This window comes from Gracilinanus agilis, chromosome 2 (genome assembly GCF_016433145.1).
Source record: "Gracilinanus agilis isolate LMUSP501 chromosome 2, AgileGrace, whole genome shotgun sequence".
Classification (NCBI taxonomy): Eukaryota; Metazoa; Chordata; class Mammalia; order Didelphimorphia; family Didelphidae; genus Gracilinanus; species Gracilinanus agilis.
Genome location: NC_058131.1, coordinates 233,535,548 through 233,556,767, shown reverse-complemented (window position 1 = coordinate 233,556,767; position 21,220 = coordinate 233,535,548). Strand labels below are relative to the sequence as shown.

Sequence of the window (21,220 nt, the reverse complement as noted above, 5' to 3'; positions counted from 1 at the left end):
GAGCTCTGAACTTCACATCAAAAGCTTTCAGGTTTTACCACAAGACCCATAAGGTTTCTTTTCTTCAGAATGCTAAGCAGAAATTTTTTTTTCTTTTTAAACTTTACCTTCTGTCTTAGAATCAATACTTACCTAGCATTTCTTTTCTCTTCTGTGTACTGCCTAGATTTCTTTCCTTTCACTGCTTTCTTTGGCAGCTGGCTGGCTCAGTGGATAAGAATGTTGAACCCAGAATCAGGAAGCTCTAAATTCAGATCCATCCTCTGACCCTGGGCAAGTCACAGCATCTGCCTGCCTGTTTCTTTGACTGTAAAATGAGGATTATAATAGAACCTACCTCCTAGGATTGTCATATAGAACAAAAGAGATAATATTTGTAAAGTGCTCAGCATAGTGCCTGGCACTTAGAGGGTGCTAGCAACTTGTTAATAATATGTTGTAGTAATAATATAATACTAACAACAAGAGTTATTCCTATTATCTAACAATGATTCTTTTTCTCTTTTCAGGGCCATGCTATGATTGTGGAGGCTTACCCCAAATAAGAGGACTAGAGAGCCCCTGAAGGACCTGTAGGAGTCCTGTGCTAGGCAATGCCATTTCAATGCACTAAAACAAAGTCATCTACACTTGTGTGCTTCTCTTAGGAAAGCAGGATCTGTAGCCTTTCATTAACTGTCTCCTAATTAAGCCTCATGAGTGTTCTCAGCTATTCAGTTTTAGGATTACTTAATCAAGCAATATAATGCTTCCGAATATCTTTTATTCTTAAAAAAAATTTTTTTTGTTTGTTTCATTAGAAACTAAACTGAGTGGTTATAATTTTGGGTAACAGAATATTAAGATTTGAAGTCATCTGTGTAGCATTCTCAAAATCTTTTAGTTCAGAATTTTATTTTGAAATAACCTGCAAGTAAATATGGTTTCTTTCATTCTAAATAAAGTGCCTAATCTAATCCAATAATGAAAGGATGATGTAAAGACTAAACTACACGGACAAGCAGTAATAAATGTCTAGATATAGAAATATCATCCTAATTTGTCCACCTTAATAAACTGAAGAAGTATTAAAGATTGGATGATTTTTTTTCTGGGTGTGTGCATGGGGAGAGAGGGGCTGGGCATAGTTCTCACTCTTTGCAGGAATCATCATGTCCCCTAGTTACTTATGAGCATTTAAATGAGCCCCAGAAATCAGAGGTGTAAAAATCAATGGTTTCTTCTAAGTAGTTAGTTTGCTTAAGATTTTTAATTTAAAGAAAAATGATTTCATCCTTTAAGATAGAGAGGTCTCTTGGCCAAATGTTTAGACCAACATACCTTAGATCTTCTGACCTATTTTTTTTAATCTACCAAACAAAAAGTGCTTGGGAAAGAAAACTGCCCTTCTGTCATTTGAAGATCCTAGTGGTTTTTAATTAAAATTATCCACAAGGTAAACTGGATAGAATGGGCTGGTTAGCCACCCTAGTGCTAACATCTTAGTTGGATCTGATTGGCCTTGTCAGTATGGTTCTTCCTACTTTTGAGATTTTAAGGTTGAAAATCATTCTATAAATAGAATAAAACTATAAAAGGAACAGAAATGATCATTTTCATTAGGGCACATGTCTTAATTCAAAAGTTGTTGTTTATAGAATTCTAAAGATAAAAAAAAACACCCTTTAAATCCAAGTCTACCAGCCTTTTGTATTTATGTGGGAATATAATAGATCTATTCCAGGAAGATGTTTGACTTCCATCTCTTATAGTGACCTCTGGAAGGAACTCCCCAATGTTATTGGTTTTGTTTTTTTTTTAACAAAGTATAAGAAGTCCTACTTATCAGCTTTAATTATACCTGTCTTGCACAACTAGGTATTGAAATAGTGCTTTTATTTGTTCTAAACTTGCTTCCCTCAGGGTTCAAAGTCCATCCCCTCATTCTCATATTACTTAATCAGCTGACAAGTTTATATTCATTTGTGGATCTTGGTTCTGTCTCCCTCTTACCAGTCATTTCTCCAAACTAAAGGACCCTAATATTTTTGGTTAGTCCTCATTCTTCATTCTCCCAACCAACTTGTCAATTTTCTTTACTTCTTCCCAGATATTTCTCCAGCTCTATCATATCTTGACCTAAGCTATAGCCCTTTATAGCAAAATCTAGACATTTTTCCTTGGGTAATAAAAGTCAGCTTAGGGGTCTGAGCCTGAAGTATCATGCTCTAACACACATTGGCTTCATATCCCACCTCTTCTACTTAACTACCCATGTGACCTTGGCCAAGTCATTTACCTTTCTGAACTTCAGCCTCCTTGTGTGTAAAAGGAGAGGGCTAGACTAGATGACTGCTGAGGCCCCTTCCAACTTAAGAAATCTTTGCTCCTGAGTCACCTAATGTCTCAGTGAACTAGGCAACTCTAAGCCTAAGCAACAGGCGATTTGTCAATTTGAATCAGCAGAGGGAGTTAGTTCCTCACACCCATGAAATCTATAGCTTGACAAAAAGCAAAATATTCTTGGTAGAAAGGGAAGAGGGCCTGAGAAAACTGAGCCATTTGTGGGGAACAAAGAGAATTTCAATAGATCACTCCAGTGTTTAGAGCAAAATGCAAAATGTTGAAACTAACTTTTATAGCCGAGATTGATTTCTTCCAGAAACTTTTAAAGGAGTAGCCTTAGTACAATAGCATTTCTCCCTATGCAAAAACTCCAACTCCCCTCTTCTAAAACCTGTCAGTAACTTATCATTATGTATAAATATAACCCTTATGGAAAACTGAGTTAAATAGATACAGTAAACCAATTCGCAGTACTCAACACATATTCATTGTGCTGCTACTGTTCATAGAACATTCAAGTATTCAGTTTAGCCAATGAAGGAATCCTTACCAAGCATTTCCCCTCTTGGCCAGGACATCTACCACTGGGAGTTCACATAGACTCACCCTCCCTCCAACCCCAACCTCATCCACAAACTTGGCTAGAGCTATATGAACAGATGTTTAAAGTACAGTGTTTGGAATGACCAATCAGGCACTGCCATGGCCTTTGGAAAGATGATAAAAACTTAGCCGAGTGGCCTTGTGGAAACACTCAGCCAGAGACACTGATATGCTGAGTCACCTTCAAACAGCTCACCACTGATTGTTAAATTTTCAAGGTTAGCATTTCCACCTCAGAACTCGGTAAAAGCCACAAATTGGGACTTGGTTTATTGTTCTATTGATTATTCAGATTTAAGTGATTGGGAAAATATCAGTAATGCAAATTAAACCTAAAAGTATGTGTGGGGCACTTTATTTTTCTGGAAAGCTGATTGTTAAACATCTACCAGCACACTCCTGGCCTAGAGATCTTTGGCTTGTGTGACAATTGGTCTTAAGATACTACCTATTTAAAATAACTGCATCCCCAAAGACCAGACTTCAGTCTAACACAGCAGGGCTATACTCACAGCTGAGAACTGCCTAAAATAATTAACTTTATTTTTTTTAAAAAACCCACTTTCCATCTTAGAGGAGCAATAGGGACTAAGTGACTTGCCCAGGATCACATAGCTAGGAAGTGTCTGAGGCCGGATTTGAACCTGGGATCTCCCATCTCCAGGCCTGGCTCTCAATTCATGGCCCCCAAGATAATTAATGTTAACTGACAGCACTCGCCTTACAGAACCATGTGAATAGTGTTATCTCATTGCTGTAGCTCAGTGGCTATCAAACTAATGGGGGCAACTAAACTATACATAAGTGTCCTCGCTGCTGCATATTGACATATGATGACATGTGATGTAGTGACATTATTTTCTTCTGTATTTTTATTTATGTTGCTAAGTATTTCCCAATGACATTTTAATCTGGTTCAGGGTGCTGGCCAAGTGTCTGACACCTCTGCTGTAGTTTTCTACCATCCTAGGAGCAGTAGGTGGTTTTTCCACTTCAGGTGCTCAGTATCTTTGTTTTGTCCTAGCTTTTTGAGCCTCTGATAAATGTTTTTGGTATTCACAGGACTAGTCTCATTATTTGTAATATTAGAAGCCCCAAATGGCAATTAACAAAGGCAATGTTCTAGTTTCTCAAAATTTCTTCCTAGTTTTTTTTAAGATCTTTAAAATAATTTTCAATAGCCTTTGAATTCTATAATTCAGCTAATTGTGGAACCAAAACTGAGCCTTTTATCCACGAGGCTCCATGTTGAAGGATATCACAAAATGTACCAAGTAAAAAATTGTGGCTGTGCTAGAAAGGTTTGCACTGGTTACATATAATTGTTGGGGCAGAAGAATGGGAATGAATATGCCCACCACATAGCTCTACTAATCTGCCTTTTGCTTCCTTGTTGAAGATAGAAAGTGCTAGTGTGGCTGGATTACTGAATTGTCAGTGACACTGACAGGCACAGAAGGATGCATGAGATGGTGCCCTCCATTTGCAAGATGTTCTAATCTGGGTGAAGATATTTCTGAGACCACGAATACCCAAGGGCTTTTAGCATATCATTAAAAGTCCTAATTTCCCTGGGAGAAGAAAATTCCTCTAATGATAAAATCACTCCTTCCCTTTTTGTACTCATTCATATGAAAGGACAGCATTTCCTATATGTATGACCCTGGGCAAGTCATGTAACTCCAATTGCCTAGCTCTTGCTGCTCTTCCGTCTTAGAGTTCATAGTAAGATAGAAAGTAAGGTTTATTTGTTTTATTTGTTTTATTTTTTTTTAAACCCTTGTACTTTCGGTGTATTGTCTCATAGGTGGAAGATTGGTAAGGGTGGGCAATGGGGGTCAAGTGACCTGCCCAGAGTCACACAGCTGGGAAGTGGCTGAGGCCGGGTTTGAACCTAGGACCTCCTGTCTCTAGGCCTGACTCTCACTCCACTGAGCTACCCAGCTGCCCCCTGTTTTATTTTTTTTAATAGGAGAGCAAGATAATTTTGGATCATCCCTCTCCTTACTCCTTTCCATGTATCTCCATGCTTCTTCAAGAAAACAAGTATTCGAAATTTTTGGAACCCACACTTCTTTTGCACTTCATGGATTAGGGTTCCCCTATATCTGAGAATCCACAAGGACTTAAATATATATTTATATGTGTATGGCTTTATTTTATTTCAGATAACCCATGTAGCTATACTTCAGTGCCCTCATAATTGTTTTGCTCCCAGGACAAATTTCTTCTTTGTACATTTGGCTTAATTCAGCTGCTTTTCCTATCTTGGTTCTTTAGTGCCATTATTAGTTGTCTAAAAAGACATTCTGGGCTGTGACATTAGCCCAAGTTCCAAAAGAACTTAAAAAAAATTTTTAAAGATCATGTCAGTCAGAATGTTGTATACACTGCCAAGAGGAGGTCACTATATCCCATGTATTCCCTTAACTCTTCCCCTTTGTTTTAAAAGGAAGAGTCCCTGCAGGGCTTAGTACCTTTATCCATTGGATACATGATGGACAAAAAAAGTGAATCAAGGAAAAGTTGTGATTTTGTTAGAAAGGTTTGCACTAGTAACATGTAATTTGGGGGGGAAGAAGAAAAGGACTGTATATACCCAGTCATACACAATATAAACTTACTAATCTACCTGCTGCCTCCTCCAAACTGAGTTCCAAACTATGTGTGGAAGAGGTGAGTCAGTTTGTGAAAAACCCAAAATCCATCAATAAACTGTTTTTAAAGTTCTGACTTTTGAGGGGCACCTAGGTGGCTCAGTGGATTCAGAGCCAGGCCCAGAGATGGGAGGTCCTGGATTCAAATCTGAACTCAGATACTTCCTAGCTATAGGACCCTGGGCAAGTCACTTAACCCCCATTGTCTACCCTTACTGCTCTTCTGCCTTAGAACCAATTTACAGTATCAATTCTAAAATATGCAGTAAGGGTTAAAAAATAAAAAGATCCAACTTTCTTTTGTCCTTTTTCCACTTTTTCATAATTTCATATTTAATACTCTAAAATAGTCTTCATACCTACTACAGAATTATAAGCTGCTCATAAAATGTCTTGAATTGGTTTCTGTTCAATTTGTACACATTTAATACATCAAACATCCTGTAAAGCTTCAGTTTTTAAAAAAGTTAAAGGCAAAGTTGAAGTTGCTGATTTCATCTTTTTGGAATGGCGACTCTTGGGTGCACATTCCAGCAGGGGAATGTCTCCAGAACTGGAACAGAAAAAAAAAAAAAAAATGAGCTCACTAGCTGTTTGAGGGAAAGCACTGAAGCCATTTGGCTAATAATTTACACATACCATGTCTAGTTATTTGCATCAGCTACAAGGGGCAGCAGCAGTAAACATGACTAAACCTTTCTGGGCTTTGTGGTTGGTTTCTATGACCCTTATGGCAGGGAAGATGCATTTACTCTGAAGCTTTTGCTGTATCAGTCCATGAAATTTTGAGACAAGCTGGAAAGCTTCTGAAGACAGATTATCATAATGGGAGCTTTCCTGAAAGCCTCATTCCAGACTCTTCTCACTCATAGAGGTTGAGAATAAGACCAAGGTCAGAATCAGAATTTGATTCCTTCAGAACTTGGGTCAAGTGCTGGGTCTTACAGTGAGTGAGTCTAGTCTAATTGCCTGGGAATTAGTGCCCTTGCTCCCTAGAAATAATTGTGTGTGTTACCGTATATTTAATTTTCTAGGCATACCTTGTTCCCCCCAGTAGAATGTAAGCACCTTGCAAACAGGCTATTTAGTTTTTGTCTAGCACAATGCCTAGCACAGTAGGGATTTAATAAATCCTTGTTGATAGCTTAACTCTGGAAAAGAGTTGAAAAAATGAACCAAGGAGGAACCTTCTGAGAGGTGGAGGACTAATGGTTTGGAATACTGTATATACCAGTGATGGTAAACCTTTTAGAGACCAAGTGCCCAAATTGCAACCCTCACACTGCTTGTGAGCCCCCACCTCTGCCTTACCCCAGACAGGGGAGGGAGGAAGTGCTCCCACTGGGCTGCTGGGCAGAGAGGTGGGTGACTGGAGGAATGTCCTCAGTCACATGGAGAGGGCGAGGGGAGCAGCCCCTCTGGCATGTGTGTCATAGGTTTGCCAACACAGATATATTCTGTCAGACCTTATTGCTAAGTTTGTGTGGCTTTTTTCTCCCCTTCTTTGTTAAAAGGGTGGCTGGGTGGTTCAGTAAATCAAGAGATTGGAGGTCCCAGGATCAAATCTGGCCTGAGACACTTCCCAGCTGTATGACCATGGGCAAGTCATTTAACCTTAATTGCCTACCCTCAACTACTCTTCTCTCTTGGCACTGATACATAGTATCGATCCTAAGAAAATGTAAAGTTTTTTAAATTTTTTATTCTTATTTTTTAAGGAATGATTCCTCAGAGAGAAGTAGAAGAAAGATATATTCAGAAATAAAAGCAATTTTAAATATAAGATTAATCTCAGGACAAGAACTGCCCTTTCATTGATATAAGAAACTTTGAAGGAACAACTCCTTCTACCAAATAGTTGGAGAACTACACCTGCTGTGCAATGAGAGTTGCCTAGAGTCACAGCCAGTCTGAATCAGCGGTAAACCTGAAGCCAGGTGATCCTCATTGGCCAGCTCTCTATCTGCTCTTACTGCTTCGTCTCAATAAAAATAAAATCCCCCAAAATGTTCATTGAATGAATGAAGTGGCAGCTTCATGCAAGGTGAGAATGCCTTGAAGGGGCCCTGGAATATCAAAAAATGATGTTTAGTAGTTTTCAGTCACGTTTGACTCTTCATGACTCCATTTGGGGTTTTCTTGGCAGATACTGGAGTGGCTTGCTATTTCCTTCTCCAGCTCATTTACAGACGAGGAAACTGAGGTTAACAGAGTTAAGTGATTTACCCAGGGCCACCTAGCTAGTAAGTATCTAAGGTTGGTTTTGAATTTGGGTCATCCTGATTCCAGGTCCAGTGCTGTATCCATTAAGTCATCTAGCTGCCCTATCAAAAAATACACAAGGGGCAGCTGAGTGGCTCAGTGGATTGAGAGCCAGGCCTAGAGATGGAAGGTCCTGAGTTCAGATCTGGTCTCAGACACTTCCTAGCTGTGTGACCCTGGGCAAGTCACTGAACCCCCATTGCCTAGCCCTTACCACCCTTCTGCCTTGGAACTAATACATAGTATTGATTCTAAGACAGAAGATAAGGGTTTAAAAAAAATACACACACATATCAAACCTACCTCATATTGTCAGCCTTCCTTGTTCCAAGATTCTGCCACTATAGGTTCTTTTAAGGCCATTTTGCTTAGGGTCTCATGGGATAATGGATGGAAGCTACAAGGATTTTATAACGTGAGGAAGGACATTTAGATGATCCCACTGTCTTCTCCCAAGACGAGTCACTGAAATGCTTTGGTTGGCCCAATCACTCCCTCATAGAGCTGGTCACCCATTCAAAGCCTGTGTCCTCTGCATAAAGGAATTCTCCCCTTCAGTGTGAATGCCAAAGCGGCTCCTGAAAAGTCCCTTTCTGTCCCCAAACCACCTTTCTAAGGCCCTCGCCTCCTACTGTCCCCAACAAAGAGTTTCATTCTCACCCAGGATTCTCTGTTCTTCATTTGCTGGATTCCAGCTCACTCATGTCATTTGTGGCCTGGTGTGGAGCAAAAGAACTCTGCTGCCGAGAGAGATTGGCCTTGTTCCCAGTCCCCATGTGCAGGCTGTGTCCTGGGGCCCCTTCCTACCCTCTTTGCTGCCCAGGTCCCCAGTGCATCACAATAACTGACATCTCTCTGGCTCTTCAGTTCCTAAAGCTCTGTCGGTACTCACACACCTTTGTGCTGTCCACACCTCAAAGGAAGGCCAGGGGGAAGGAGGCCCAGAACAGCCATGTGGACCTGAGCCTTAGCTAGGATTCCAGACATCTGGATCCCTAATCTTCCCCTTATTCTTTGGCTAATCATGGAATCTTATGTACTTATAACGATTGGTGATTTTTTTTTGTAAATATAGATGAATACTCTCTTCCTCGTGCAGATCACACTTCTTCCCCACCATAGGGATGTTTCCATAAGTCATAGCCAAAAGCACTAATCCCCCGGCGGCTGGCCTTCCACAAGGCTGGTTCTTACTTGAAACCTTTCCACGTTAATAGGACCCACTGGTTTGCACTTCATTGGCCCATGATCTATGCCTCTAGGAAGCACCCTGGTGCCATTTAGTAGGGTTAAGGCCCAGGTCTGTGATTTCACTGGTACAGGAAACTCCCAGATGAGGAAATTTCCTCTAAGGATCCACAAGGATTGGCACCTGTTTTGTCTTTTCTAGACTTGCCCAGAAAACGGGGAGGAGGTTGAATGACTCTCCCAGGCTCCCCTAAGCCATTATGTGCCAGAGATAGGATTAGAACTCAGATTTTTCCTGGCTCTAAGACTCTCCACTAGGCCACACTGCTTCTTTATATAGGTATTAAAGAAAGCATTTTAGAGGAAGTATCCTCAACCAGGCCAATTCTAAAAATAGCTCACAGAGTAGATTAAGCCTCAGGCCCTAATTCCACCTCCCATCTTGTGTAGAGACTGTACTGGGGTGAACTTAAACAGGAGTGCTGCCCACTCACCAGGGAGACGGTAGAGACAGCAGGAAGGATACAGCAGAGGCGTTTGTGTAGTGCTTCTCGTACCTGCAAAAGAAACAGAAGCATCATGCTGGCAGGGCTGTGTGTTCTTCTGGCCCAGACCCCCATCTAGAAGGGAGGACAAGCTCTCTCACCTTCTTATCCATAAGACAGCCAAAGAGGAGGATGAAGATTCCCTGAGAGTAGAGACAGGGGGAATACACTGGTGAGGATCCTCCCCTTGAGAGGAAGGTATGAAAACACAAGTTGCCTTACTACTACATCTTTGTGCTCCTCGTGCCTCTGATGGGAAAGCTAGTCATTTTGCTTCCTTTCTTTGTCCTCCCTTATACCTAATCTCTGTTCTACCTGCCTAAATAAGTCCTAAGACTCCTTCCCTGGAATTTTTGTCAAGCTCAGTTCTATATCATATGGAGGAAATTACTGACAACTTCACAAATAATCTTTACTTTGAATATTGTCATATTTATATCCTTTCTTAAGTACTTTACAAGAGATGCATCGGTGTGGGCATGCTCTCCAGTAATGTGGATGACAACCCTTCCTCACCTTAGTGGGAGCTATTCATGACGTGCTTTGTGGTCAAAATATGTCATCATTTAGCTAAACTCATCTTCAGATAAGTCTGTCTCCTGGAATGGACTGGAAGCCTCTCTATCTTGACCTATACCATCAGGACGCCAGGATCACCCCCACATTCTGCTTCAGATATGTATTACCTATGTGATCTTAGGCAAATCACCTTTTTGAGTCTCAGTGTCCTCATCTGTCATGTGAGGGAGTTGGGCTAGATGGCCTCTGAGGCCCCTATTTATAGCTTTAGCTCCAGGATCCTATGACAATTTATCCTATAATTCACACCACAAGGAGTCATTGGAATGGACCTTTAGTGAAGATATATTTTATGTAGAGCCTAGTAAAAGAATTTGAAGCACTGACAATTTCAAGGGGTTCAGAAAATGTCTTCTTAATACCTGGAACTGAATAAGGAGTTCTGGAGTAAATGTTAATGCAAATCATTATCATTATATCATTTACCCTCCCTTTAAAATACTCTTACTCTTTTGCACATGGGGACCAGCTTTGACTACAACAAATCGGGGAATAGAATCTAGGTGTCTTGGTTCCTAGGATTCTGCCCTTATAACAAGCTTTCTAGAGAGAAATACCTGAGGTGAAGCCATGGAAATTAGAACCTCGACTTGTAGTTGCTTGGGAATCTGACCAGGTATGGGAAAGGAGGGAAGAAGGTAAGAGGTGTTAAAATTGAAGCCAGGAAACCAAGCAAAGGGCCATGGAAAGATGCTTGCTATTAACTAGTTTAGCCTAATTTTGCTTAGATGGTCAAGAACAACATGAATAACCAGAATAATCACCTACCTGGGAGGTATTAAGAACTGTGAACAGGTAGTGAGGGATCTCATTGCCTCCGTCCATCAAAGTGGCCAAGCCCAGCATCCAAGTCAGACCGAAGATGGGCATAAGGATGAGCAGTGCCTTGATCACACCTAAAAGGGCCTGCCGCTTCTCAGTCTGGGGCCCCTCCGACAATGAGGGCCTCAGTAGTTTCATCACGGCCATGGCCAACACCAGCCCATTCACCCCTACGATGACTATCACTGGCCCCACAAAAGTATAGCGTGCTCCACCCTTCCCATCCAACCAGCATTGATCCTTCTGTAAATACTGTCCCTGAGGGAGGTACAGACCCAGTGTTACACCTGCAAATCCCAGTGGGCACAGATAGCCCAGGATGAACATGATGGGCAGCACACAGTGTTTAGATAGGTGGTGAAAGATGAAAAGGAGCTGATGAGCTAGTATCAGGGCTTGGGCTAGCATCCAGAAGAAAGTGGCTAAGTAGAAAAAATGGCAAAGGAAGGTGACAGCTAGGCAAAGCGGGCTGTGGGGGCTGAGAGACAACAGTGATTCCCCAAGAAAGAAAGTGTCAGCAGTGAGTAGGCAGAGTACCACATTGAGTAAGGCCACATGTCGAAAATAAGATATCTTATTCCGAATGACAGCCCTCCACACAACTCTGTATACTCCCAGGCATAATAACAGAGCCAATATGGAGGCCCCTAAACCCACTTGGGTCATCAATGTCAAAACTGGGTTGTCTGGGACAGAGTGGAGGGACATAAGGATGGAAAAAGAGGTCAAGTGCAAGCAGACACACTGAGTGGTACTGCTGGTGTCAATCACTCTAGTCTCACAGCCCTCCTTCGACCAGGCACCTGCATTCTGGAAGAGGTTGTGGTTCCAGAAGACACAAGTGGGAGTACCCCTTGTGCCCCCAAAATCCATGATGATCTCCCCCTTTGTTACAGTCTGATTGCCATCTTTGATGGAGTTGGAAAGAACCAAGTCAGGCGTCTCATAGAATAAGTCCTCTAACCCTTGCCCAAAGTTCCTGGGTAGGATATGGCCCAATTTTCTCAGTGCTATACTGGTGATACTGACATTACCAGTCTTCCAATGCAGCTGAGCCAGTGCATGGTGGGGTATTTGTACCCTGAGAGGGGGATGAGTGGAGAAGGAGATACTGTAGTCCTCTGGGGTCTTAGATCCAAGAAGCTGGGTCTGTAGTTGTACATTGGACAAGGTGAGAGAGAAGGGGTGGTCGTTGGAACACAGGCTTCCACCTAGGCTCTCCACAGCCTGCAGGATTGCTGAACTCACCGAGGGCACCTGGGCCTGGGCTGGGGCCCAAATAGAATTGGGGTCCAACTCCAAGAGGTGATTTGTGGCCACCAGCAAATCCTGCAGCCATCCAACACAGAGATTAACCCTAATTGGCCAGAGCCCATGGGCTTAGCCGGGAGGACAGGTAGTGAGTGGTGTGTGTAACTTTGCTTGGGTCCCTCTCCCCAGATCCTCTCCTCATAATAAGCCAAAATTAGAAAGAGAAAGGCAACTGTGTGAAAGGGGAAGTGGGTTATCTAGCAAGCTACACAAGGCATTTACAGACAAACCTTGGCTATGGAATCCACTTCCAATTTCCATCTACAGGTCACACAGCCCACTGCTTGACATCCCTTGTGTCAGCTTAAAGGGGGCTCTCTTCTGCTGCCTCCCTCCTGACATGTCCTAGCATTTGTGGAAGCAATTATGCCTAGGAGTCAGTGCATGGGCCAACTTTGGCATGAATATGCATGAATTGGGGGAAGGCTGTCTATGTACCCATGTGTGCTTACGTGTGTTATACGTGCCATAGATTCTGGCTACTTTTGCATGTACTATGCCTCTACATGCCAGAGTATATATGATCAGCTGGACAATTCCTGATGTGAACATATATCTCTGCTATTTGAATGGGGATCCATGCATTTCCATTTGACCCTGTATGATTACAATCATATATGCATGTACACAGGCATGCGTGAGTCTGCGTATATCTCCATGTATGTGTTTATTCAGGTCCGTGTTCATGCGTCTACATATGGGAATGAACACATAGGTCTCTGTTTCTGGGCATGTGACAGAGACCATAGCAATCTTCGCTTTCTTTCTTTTCTTAAATCCTTACCTTCTGTCTTAGAATTAATACTGTGTATTGGTTCCAAGGCAGAAGAGTGATAAGCACTGGGCAATAGAGGCTGTGACTTGCCCAGGGTCACACAGCTAGGAAGTATCTCAGGCCAAATTTAAACCCCAGGACCTCCCAACTCTGGGCCTGACTCTCTATCTGCTGGACCATCTAGCTGCTCCCTAGTTCTCTTAGCTTTCAACCTACTCCACCATATCTTGTTTCCATCACAATCCTGGAGGTCATTGTTGTAGGTGTGTTGCAAGGAATGTACAGGCCAGAAGGCAAAGATGGGTAATTAGAAAGAACTAGCATCCACAAGCCCAAGGTTTCACCTAAGTGGGCTGAAATTCCCAGGAGGAGGCCAAAGAGACTAGTCCTTCCACATTCTCCCTCTCTCTGTTGCCTCCTGAGCCCTGTGATTCCTGAGATTGTGCTCACCTCCAAGGTCTTACGGTGAAGTTTTGTCCTGGCCCTGGTCACCACCTGGGCCAGGATGTTCACAGTGCCCAACAGGGCTAATAGGTCAGAGGGGGAACTCACAGCTGCTACATACTTCCGCAGCTGTACCATGAGTTTTGGCACCTTCTTACTTGGCTGACCTTGCCCTGCCAACAACAGCTGCATCAAAAAGAAGGAAAGAGGAGTTAAGAAAAGGAGACAAAACACTGGGCAAGGTTCTTGCCATAAAGGTTTTGAAAACAAGCTGTCTAAGACTTATGCCCCCCTCTTTGCATAGTCCCATACAGCCTGACTCAGGAAATGAATTTAGCTTAGGACATAAGTTCTGTAGCATTAAAAGTGCTTCGAAAAGGGCAATTAGGTGGCTCAGTAGATAAAGCCAGATCTGGAGATGGGAGGTCCTGGATTCAAATCTGGTCTTAGATGCTTCCTAGCTTTGTGATCCTGGGCAAGTTACTTAACCCCAATTGCCTCGCCTTTCCCATTTTCTGCCTTGGAATTGATACCAAGATGGAAGGTAAGGGTTTTTTTTTTTTAAGTGCTTTAAAAGCCTCACCTGGGCTTGGTGAAACATGGTCACTAGCCTCACATCAGTACAGCTGCTGTTGATGGGCCCCCAGGTGCCTTTGGCCCCACAGTGCCTTTCAACCATTCCTGTCCTATTCAGAGGACATGGGATCTGGGCTATGTCTCCAGCTTTAGTGACATTCCAGTCACCACCCAAAGAGTCCTGGGGGCAAGTAATGTCTCCATCTGAAGGGATAAACAAGACACATTCAGAAATCTTACAGAAGCCCTTTTTTCTTAGTGGAGAATTTTCTTCCATTGGGGTTTAAGGCTGTATCCTGTCCACCGGAAGGGAGTATCTTTGAGCAATTCTAAATCTGTTTCTGGTCTAAGATAGAGCAGACAGACCTAGATAAATCTGGGGATAGGGAAGATCCATAAATTTTCCAGGTAAGTGTCTCTGTTCATCAGACACTAGGTAAGTTGGAGAGCTCCTAGACAAGATGGACTACCCTGAATCACAGTAATGTAGATAGGAGACGGTGAGAATCTGGGTGAGATTTTCCTACCTTGGATTATAGAGACGGAGATAGAGATGCTCACAGGGTCCAGGTCAGGGCTCTGCAGCTTACAAGTGTACTTGGTGTCATTCTCAGGACATCTTGGCACAACTAGAGTGAGACACTGTGTCCCAGAGGTCCTGGACGAGAGTTCTGGAGAATAGGAAGAGAAAGGAACATTGTCACTAGAATGTGGGAGAATGGTACGAATGCCAATTGTTGCCAAACCTTGGTAGATCTAGAAGAGACCATGCAATCCATATAGTACTAATCCCTGATTTTACAGATGAGGAAAATTCATCTGATAGAAGTGACTTACTTATCCAGTGTCATAGAATTAATAAGTATATGATGTGGGACCTGAAACCAGGTCTTCTTGAATCCAAGCCCAATCATCTACCCATAATACTATAGCAATACCTTTGAATTTGTAAGGTAGAGAGTAGCTAAGGGTATGCAGATAGAATGGGGAAGTTGAAGCACTACTAGTAGAGTTGTGAATTGATCCAACCATTCTGGAAAACAATTTGGAATTATGTGAGAAATGTTACCAAACTGTTCATACCCTTTGACCCAACTATCCCAGGGAAGTCAACAATTTTTTAAAAGTCTCATATCAATAAAAATATTCATAGCAGGACTTTTTGTAGTATCAAACCAACAAACAGAAATAGAGTTTCTATCATTTGTGGGATGATTGAGCAAGCCTCATATGAAAATAGAATGTAATATCATTATGTAATAAGAATAAATGAAGTTAAAGGATTTCAATTGCTAGTGAATCATGAGATGATTTGTATAAATTGGTGCAGAGTAAATAGAGTCAGAAAAAATATCTATCTGTATATACACACACATACAATGATTATGATAGTGGAAATGAAAAGAATGTTAAAAAGACATGTAAACTCAGGAAAAATGCATGTGACACTGAATTCAGAGGACATGTGGCCAGGGATGTCAAGTGTTAGATATAGAAAGGCACAGCTGCATTGGTCTATCTTGTCTGATTTGTTGTTACCGGGGAAGATAAATTGAATTTTCAAGGAATCCTCAGAGTCCTTCCTTCCTAGCCAGGAAAAACCAGTTATCACTTGTCATCAGGGTCACAAAAAAGATGAAAGGGGCCAAACTCCCCTTTCCCACAGCTTGCTCAAACAAAGCAGGCCTAACAACCCGTTTTTATAGTTTACCACAGAGAGACAGAGAGGAGACTTCATTCCCATCCATCCCCTCATACCTGTGGTACTAGACAGGTGACTTGGGCTCCAGGAGGCAGTGTAGGTTTGATCTGTGTTCGGGATACAACATCTCAACTCGAAGCCAGAGAAGGCATTGCAGGAGATGGAGAGCTGACTTGGATGTCGAATCACGTCATTAGCCTGCAGGGGCACTTTCACCACCTGGTACAGCAACCACTGGAAACCCCGGGATATAAAGCGGCACGCATACTGACCTGTGGGCACATGTACCAGCCTGTGGGCACATACTGACTGCTATACTTTCCTCAATGATTTCTGGCATTGTTGGTTTGTGGCATGCACCCCGCTGGCTTAGAACTCCTCCCTCTCTCTCCTTCCACCCCTTTATGCCATTTTCCTACTATGGGATCCTAGTGCTGGCCCAGAAGATGGAAGCTTGATCTGGGGAAAGGATGGCAAAATGCACCTGTTGTTGCTGTTCAGTTGTTTATTCAGTCATATCCAACTCCTCTTGACTCTATTTGAGGGTTTTCTTGGTAGAGTTACTGGAGTGGTTTGCTATTTCCTTCTCTAGCTCATTTTGCAGATGAGGAAACTGAGGCCAACAAGGTTAAATGACTTTCCCAGGGACACACAGATAGTAAGTATCTGAGGCCAGATTTGAGCTCAGGAAGTTGAGTATTTCTGACTCCAGGCCCCACATATTATCCACTGTGCCACCTTGTTGCACCTACCTCCTTTTGAAAGACAGGTGGGAGACAAAAGATAAAGAACGTGGCATACTCTGCCAAATGTGGGCACTGTTAGTTAATTTTATTTAACTGTTTTTATTTGTTATAAGGAAGGGCTCATAGGGTTGGGGATTAGTATATATGGGAATGACTTTCTCATATATAATACAACATTATAGGATCTAACATAATACCTAGCAGAGATTAGGTTAAAATAACTGTTGATTTTTTTTCTAAGAAGAAACAGGAGCAACTAAGAATTATAGAACTATAAAACTGAAGACAGAATAGTCATTCCGTTCTCCATAAATAGGAACCTAGTGGGAGATCTAATATCTTTAGGATAATAGTAAAAACAGTTTACGTTTATGTTACACTTTAAACTTACAAAGAATCTTATATAGGGTGCTAGTTCATCCTCAAAATCCTGTGAAAAGCAATGCAAGTATTATTATATGCATTCCACAGAAGAAAAAACTAATGCTCAGAAATTAATCGATTTACCTAATGTAATAGGGTGGTAGAGTTAGGATTAGGATAATAAGATCATGATTTAGAGCTGGAAGGATCCTAGAGAACTTCTTAGTCTACCTCCAGTCCCCCCCTCCACTCTATTTCACAGATGAGGACATAGCCCCAGGAGACATTAAGCAACTTGTCCAAGTCCACAGTTAACAAATATCTGAGACATGATTCATACCCAGGTTGCCTGATGCCAGATCCAACAGACCTCCCACTGCACTTTGCTGCCTCTCATCCCAGGATTTAGAGCTGGAAGAAACTTAAGAGGTCATCTAGTCCAAAACCCTTATTTAGAAAATGAGGAAGTGACTTATCCAAGGTCACATAGCTAGTAAATAGCAGAGCTGGGATATTCTTCCCTCATTGCCAAAATGCCTCGAACCCAGGTCTTTGGACTCTTGGTCCAGGTTTTCTTTCCACTTTCTCTCCCTGTTCATTCCCTAGCCTCCCTTCAGCTTTCCCAAAGGCCTTTTCTATTGTTCACCAATCTCACCATCAAATAATATTCTTACTCTAATTTAAGCTCTCTTTTTCTGGCTTTGTCCTCACTTGAAACCGAAATCATTTTCCCCACAGTCTCCATGTAATTATCTTCCATGTACTTGCATGTAGCCATTACCTTCCCTCTTAGCTTTCAAGCTTCCTGAATCAATAGAAAAGTAGTAAGAAAAAGAGATAAAGGAAGCTACCTGCCCAGTCTTGGGAGATATTGGCAATGGTGAGGACAGCCTGGTTCTTCTGGACTCTAAGGAACACCTGAGTTCCAGGTTGCAGTTTCACTGAGGTCTGGCTTCCCACTGGCTGCAGAAACCAGCCCAGACGAGTGGCCTCATGGCTAAGGAGGACGGTCAAGATCAGGGAGCTGCTGGGACTGGGCAGTGATGACAGGCTCAGGTTCCCGGGGACTAGTGAAGAAGCCAAAGTAGAGGGAAGTCAGGAAGAAAAGGAGAGATTTTTCTGGTTAAACTTGTTTCTGCTGCAGCTTCTCCAATGTCAATCAATCAACGGGCATTTATTTAAATGGCTTTTCTGCACCAGGTATTGGAGACACAAAGAAAAAAAGTAGGCCATACCACCTACGAGACAACAGCCTGTTTTCCAGAGCTTCCTAGCCAAGATTCTACCAAATAAATAATCAGGGATTTTTTTTTTTTCTGTCTTTTGAGAGCTTTGAAGGCAGAAGGAAGGAAGGATGGAGTCTACACTGGACACTCTTCCTCATGTTCTAGGCCTTCTCCCCTGCTCTAAATCAACTTGATGGGCTCCATGCTGGGTGCTCAGGATTTGGAAGCAGTATGGCTTGTTTCTCCCACGTGGTCAACCTTGGCTCACTCTGATCATGACTCCATACATGTTGGCCTGCTCCCCCCAATAGAAGGGAATTTGGTTGGCCTGCCCAAAGTCAAGAATTGGTTCCCATTTTATTGTTGTTTTAGCAGTCCCTAGGAGTTCAGGAAAAGGATGTCTGCACAAGTCTGCAGAAGTCTCTTTGTTCTGCTAAGTTTCCTATATGTGACTGGGTGTGGCTGAGAGCTCCCAGAACCCCATCAAAACCACCTGTGCCTTTAGTGCTGGGGAATAAGGGCCTATTGCCATGAAGTTCCACCCTTTCCCTTGAACAGACATGGGGGAATAGGCCAGTGGAGACTCCTGTCCTGTCCATTTCTGCCCATTGGTCTCATGGCTTTGAGCCGTAAGCCCATGATCTGTGTTTATAAGGTAATTTGTCAAGTACTGCCATCCTGACCCAGGCTCCTTAGAAGAACTAGAATCTTTCTTTATTGGAAAGAATCTGAGAACTTCAAAGGGCTTATAAGGAGGAAAGATTCAAATAAGATTCGAAGTCAGGGTGGGCTTGCTACACTGATTCAGAGGAATGAGGAGGTAGGTTACCTATCTGGGCACAGAAGCCATCTGACCTTATATCTTGGATTTTCTATTTAGTAAATGCATTTGCCTTGATTAGGTCAATTAGGTCTATGCTGCCTCTTTGGGCACTCCATGGTCTCTCTTTCCCATCTCCCTTTTTGCCCCTTTGGCATAAATATTCTGACCAACTCCAGTTTACTCTGTCAGCCACTCAAGCATTTATTAAGTGATTACTGCATGCCAGGTACTGTGCTATATACTGGGTATACAAATGGAAGAGATAAGTCAATCCCTGTCCTCAAGTAGCTTACACTCTCTGAACATGACTTGGGCCATCCCTCTAATGCAGTGATTCCCAAAGTGGGTGCTACCACCCCCTGGTGGGTGCTGCAGCAATCCAGGGAACGGTAATGGCCACAGGTGCATTTATCTTTCCTATTTATTGCTATTAAAATTTTTTTTAATTAATTTCCAGGGGGCTAAGTAAATTTTTTTCTGGAATGGGGGTGATAGGCCAAAAAAGTTTGGGAACCACTGTTCTAATGGAAAGATGCCACACCATTGACATGACCACAGATCCTCCTCAGGGTCAATCACTTAGTCATAGTCAATAACAGACCCTTCTTACCAGGTGGTAGCAACTGACAGTACCCAATGTCGGGATGGTGGAAGATGATGCAGGTACAGGTGTGGAAAGAATTTGAGTCACGGCAGGATTTGTGATGGTGGCAGATGCTGGCATTCCATCCATGCCCTGGTAGGCATTCACAGTTGAAGCCCCCATTGTGGTTTTCAACACACTCTGTAGAAGGCATGGAATGGGCAAGTTGACCAAGAAAACCAAGACTCAACCACCATTTTGTGCCCTAGAGTTAGCTGCTAAGAGCCACCTACGTCACAGAATCATAGTATCATTCACAACCAAATAGGTACTGGCTGCTTATTAAGAGAGTAGCTGAAGGTATAACTCTATATAACATTACAGAAGAAGAAGGCAAGACCCATGAGTATTTTGATCCCTGAATCATGCAAAGCAGAAAAGGGTAGGCAAAGAATGTAGTCTGGATTTGAACCAGCATCTAAGCAGGACACTACCTGCAATGCGCTATATCCTCATCTATGATGTCTGACCCAATTTAAGGCTTAGCTCGGGCCCCCACTTCTTATGCAAGGCCTCTCCGGATCCATTTCCCAGACCACCCTCACATAGCATGGTAATCACTTCTCCTAACTCCCATTTTGAATATGCTTCACATTTACTTCTTATGTACATTTTGTCCTCCTTCCCTCCACAACCCTCTAGTAAAATATAAGCTCCCTGAGGGCAGGAGTTGTCTTTATATCTTTGTTTCCTAGTGTCTCGATTGAGATCTGACAGATAGTAATCACTTCACTAGAGCATCCTGGATTGAATTGAAGACTGGAGGTAAAGGGGATGGGGAGGTAGGGAAGTCCATGCTTACTTTGAGAAGTGAGAGCACTTACTATTCTGTTTCTTGACCTCATTCTCCTAGAGGTTGTCCCCAGCACTTCAGCTGAGCTGGCCTCAGAAGGAATGAAGAGTATGGCTGCCAGCTGCCTGCTCTACTTCATAACCCCCTTCCCTCCAAAGGCACTGAGAGGTAGAGAGCAGTGACCTACCTCCTTCTTACCTGTGGTGATATTGAGGTCAGTGAGATATCTTAGGGACTGGGGAAGAGTTGAGTTACTAAAAAAGGACCAGGACCGGGTCTTTTCTAGCACATCCATTTGTACATAGGCAGTAAAGTGAGTTGTTTCTAAAAGAACAGAGGTGGTTATAGAATCTAGGGCAAAGGATAAGATGGTTTCAGACCTATCTAGCTGTCTTCTTTTTCTTTTTTAAACCCATACCTTCTTAGAATCAACAGTGTGTATTGATTCTAAGGCAGAAGATTGGTAAGTGCTATGTGGTGGGGGTGGAGGGGCAGGTTAAGTGATTTCTCTAGGGTTCCACAAGTAGGAAGTGTCTGCAAAGAATTTGAACCCAGGACTTCCCATCTCCAGGCCTGGCTTTCCATCCACTGAGCCACCTAGCTGCCTTCTTAATTCCTACCCTCATTTACAAGGATTTGACACCAGAGGCAACTGGTGCCTCATTCTTCTGCCCTAGGAATCAGCCAAATAGGTATTTCTTCCTGTAGCTATCCAAGGTCCCACCTCCTGCTCAGACCCGCTCCCCCACCTTTGCTCAAACTGAGGTCCCCCTGTGATGGGCTCACCGGCTGCTTGCCCTATTTGGTTTGTATACCACCTGGTTTGTCCCTCTGGTG

General features: G+C 42.7%; 2 protein-coding genes across 2 annotated transcripts in view; one reads left to right on the top strand and one right to left on the bottom strand.

Annotated features, from left to right (window-relative positions):
• HADHB (hydroxyacyl-CoA dehydrogenase trifunctional multienzyme complex subunit beta) overlaps positions 1-1,072 on the top strand; it is a 42,079-nt gene extending 41,007 nt beyond the window's left edge. Inside the window, exon 16 of the mRNA XM_044663751.1 lies at positions 510-1,072. Within this exon, the coding sequence (XP_044519686.1) occupies positions 510-545 (36 nt within the window). The 3' untranslated portion in view covers positions 546-1,072. The remainder of the gene's footprint in view (positions 1-509) is intronic.
• A 4,964-nt stretch (positions 1,073-6,036) lies between these two features.
• Positions 6,037-19,744, bottom strand: ADGRF3 (adhesion G protein-coupled receptor F3). Its single transcript, XM_044659604.1, has 10 exons — positions 19,558-19,744; positions 17,750-17,965; positions 15,846-16,061; positions 14,615-14,758; positions 14,095-14,291; positions 13,518-13,697; positions 10,928-12,310; positions 9,682-9,723; positions 9,530-9,592; positions 6,037-6,138 (listed from the first exon to the last, which is right to left on the bottom strand). Exons 1-10 carry the CDS (start codon positions 19,742-19,744, stop codon positions 6,037-6,039), a joined length of 2,730 nt encoding a protein of 909 aa, XP_044515539.1.
• Between the last annotated feature and the right edge of the window lie 1,476 nt (positions 19,745-21,220).

What these genes read in the sequence shown, in the direction of transcription:
- ADGRF3 (XM_044659604.1), bottom strand. Translation starts at nt 19,744, where the DNA reads ATGCCTTCTACAGAGTGTGTTGAAAACCACAATGGGGGCTTCAACTGT. An exon ending in CAGTTCTTAATACCTCCCAG is followed by an intron (nt 9,724 to 10,927) that starts GTAGGTGATTAT and finishes CTCTACTCTCAG; the next exon opens with GGAATCTTCATCCTCCTCTT. An exon ending in GCTGTCTTATGGATAAGAAG is followed by an intron (nt 9,593 to 9,681) that starts GTGAGAGAGCTT and finishes TTTCTTTTGCAG; the next exon opens with GTACGAGAAGCACTACACAA.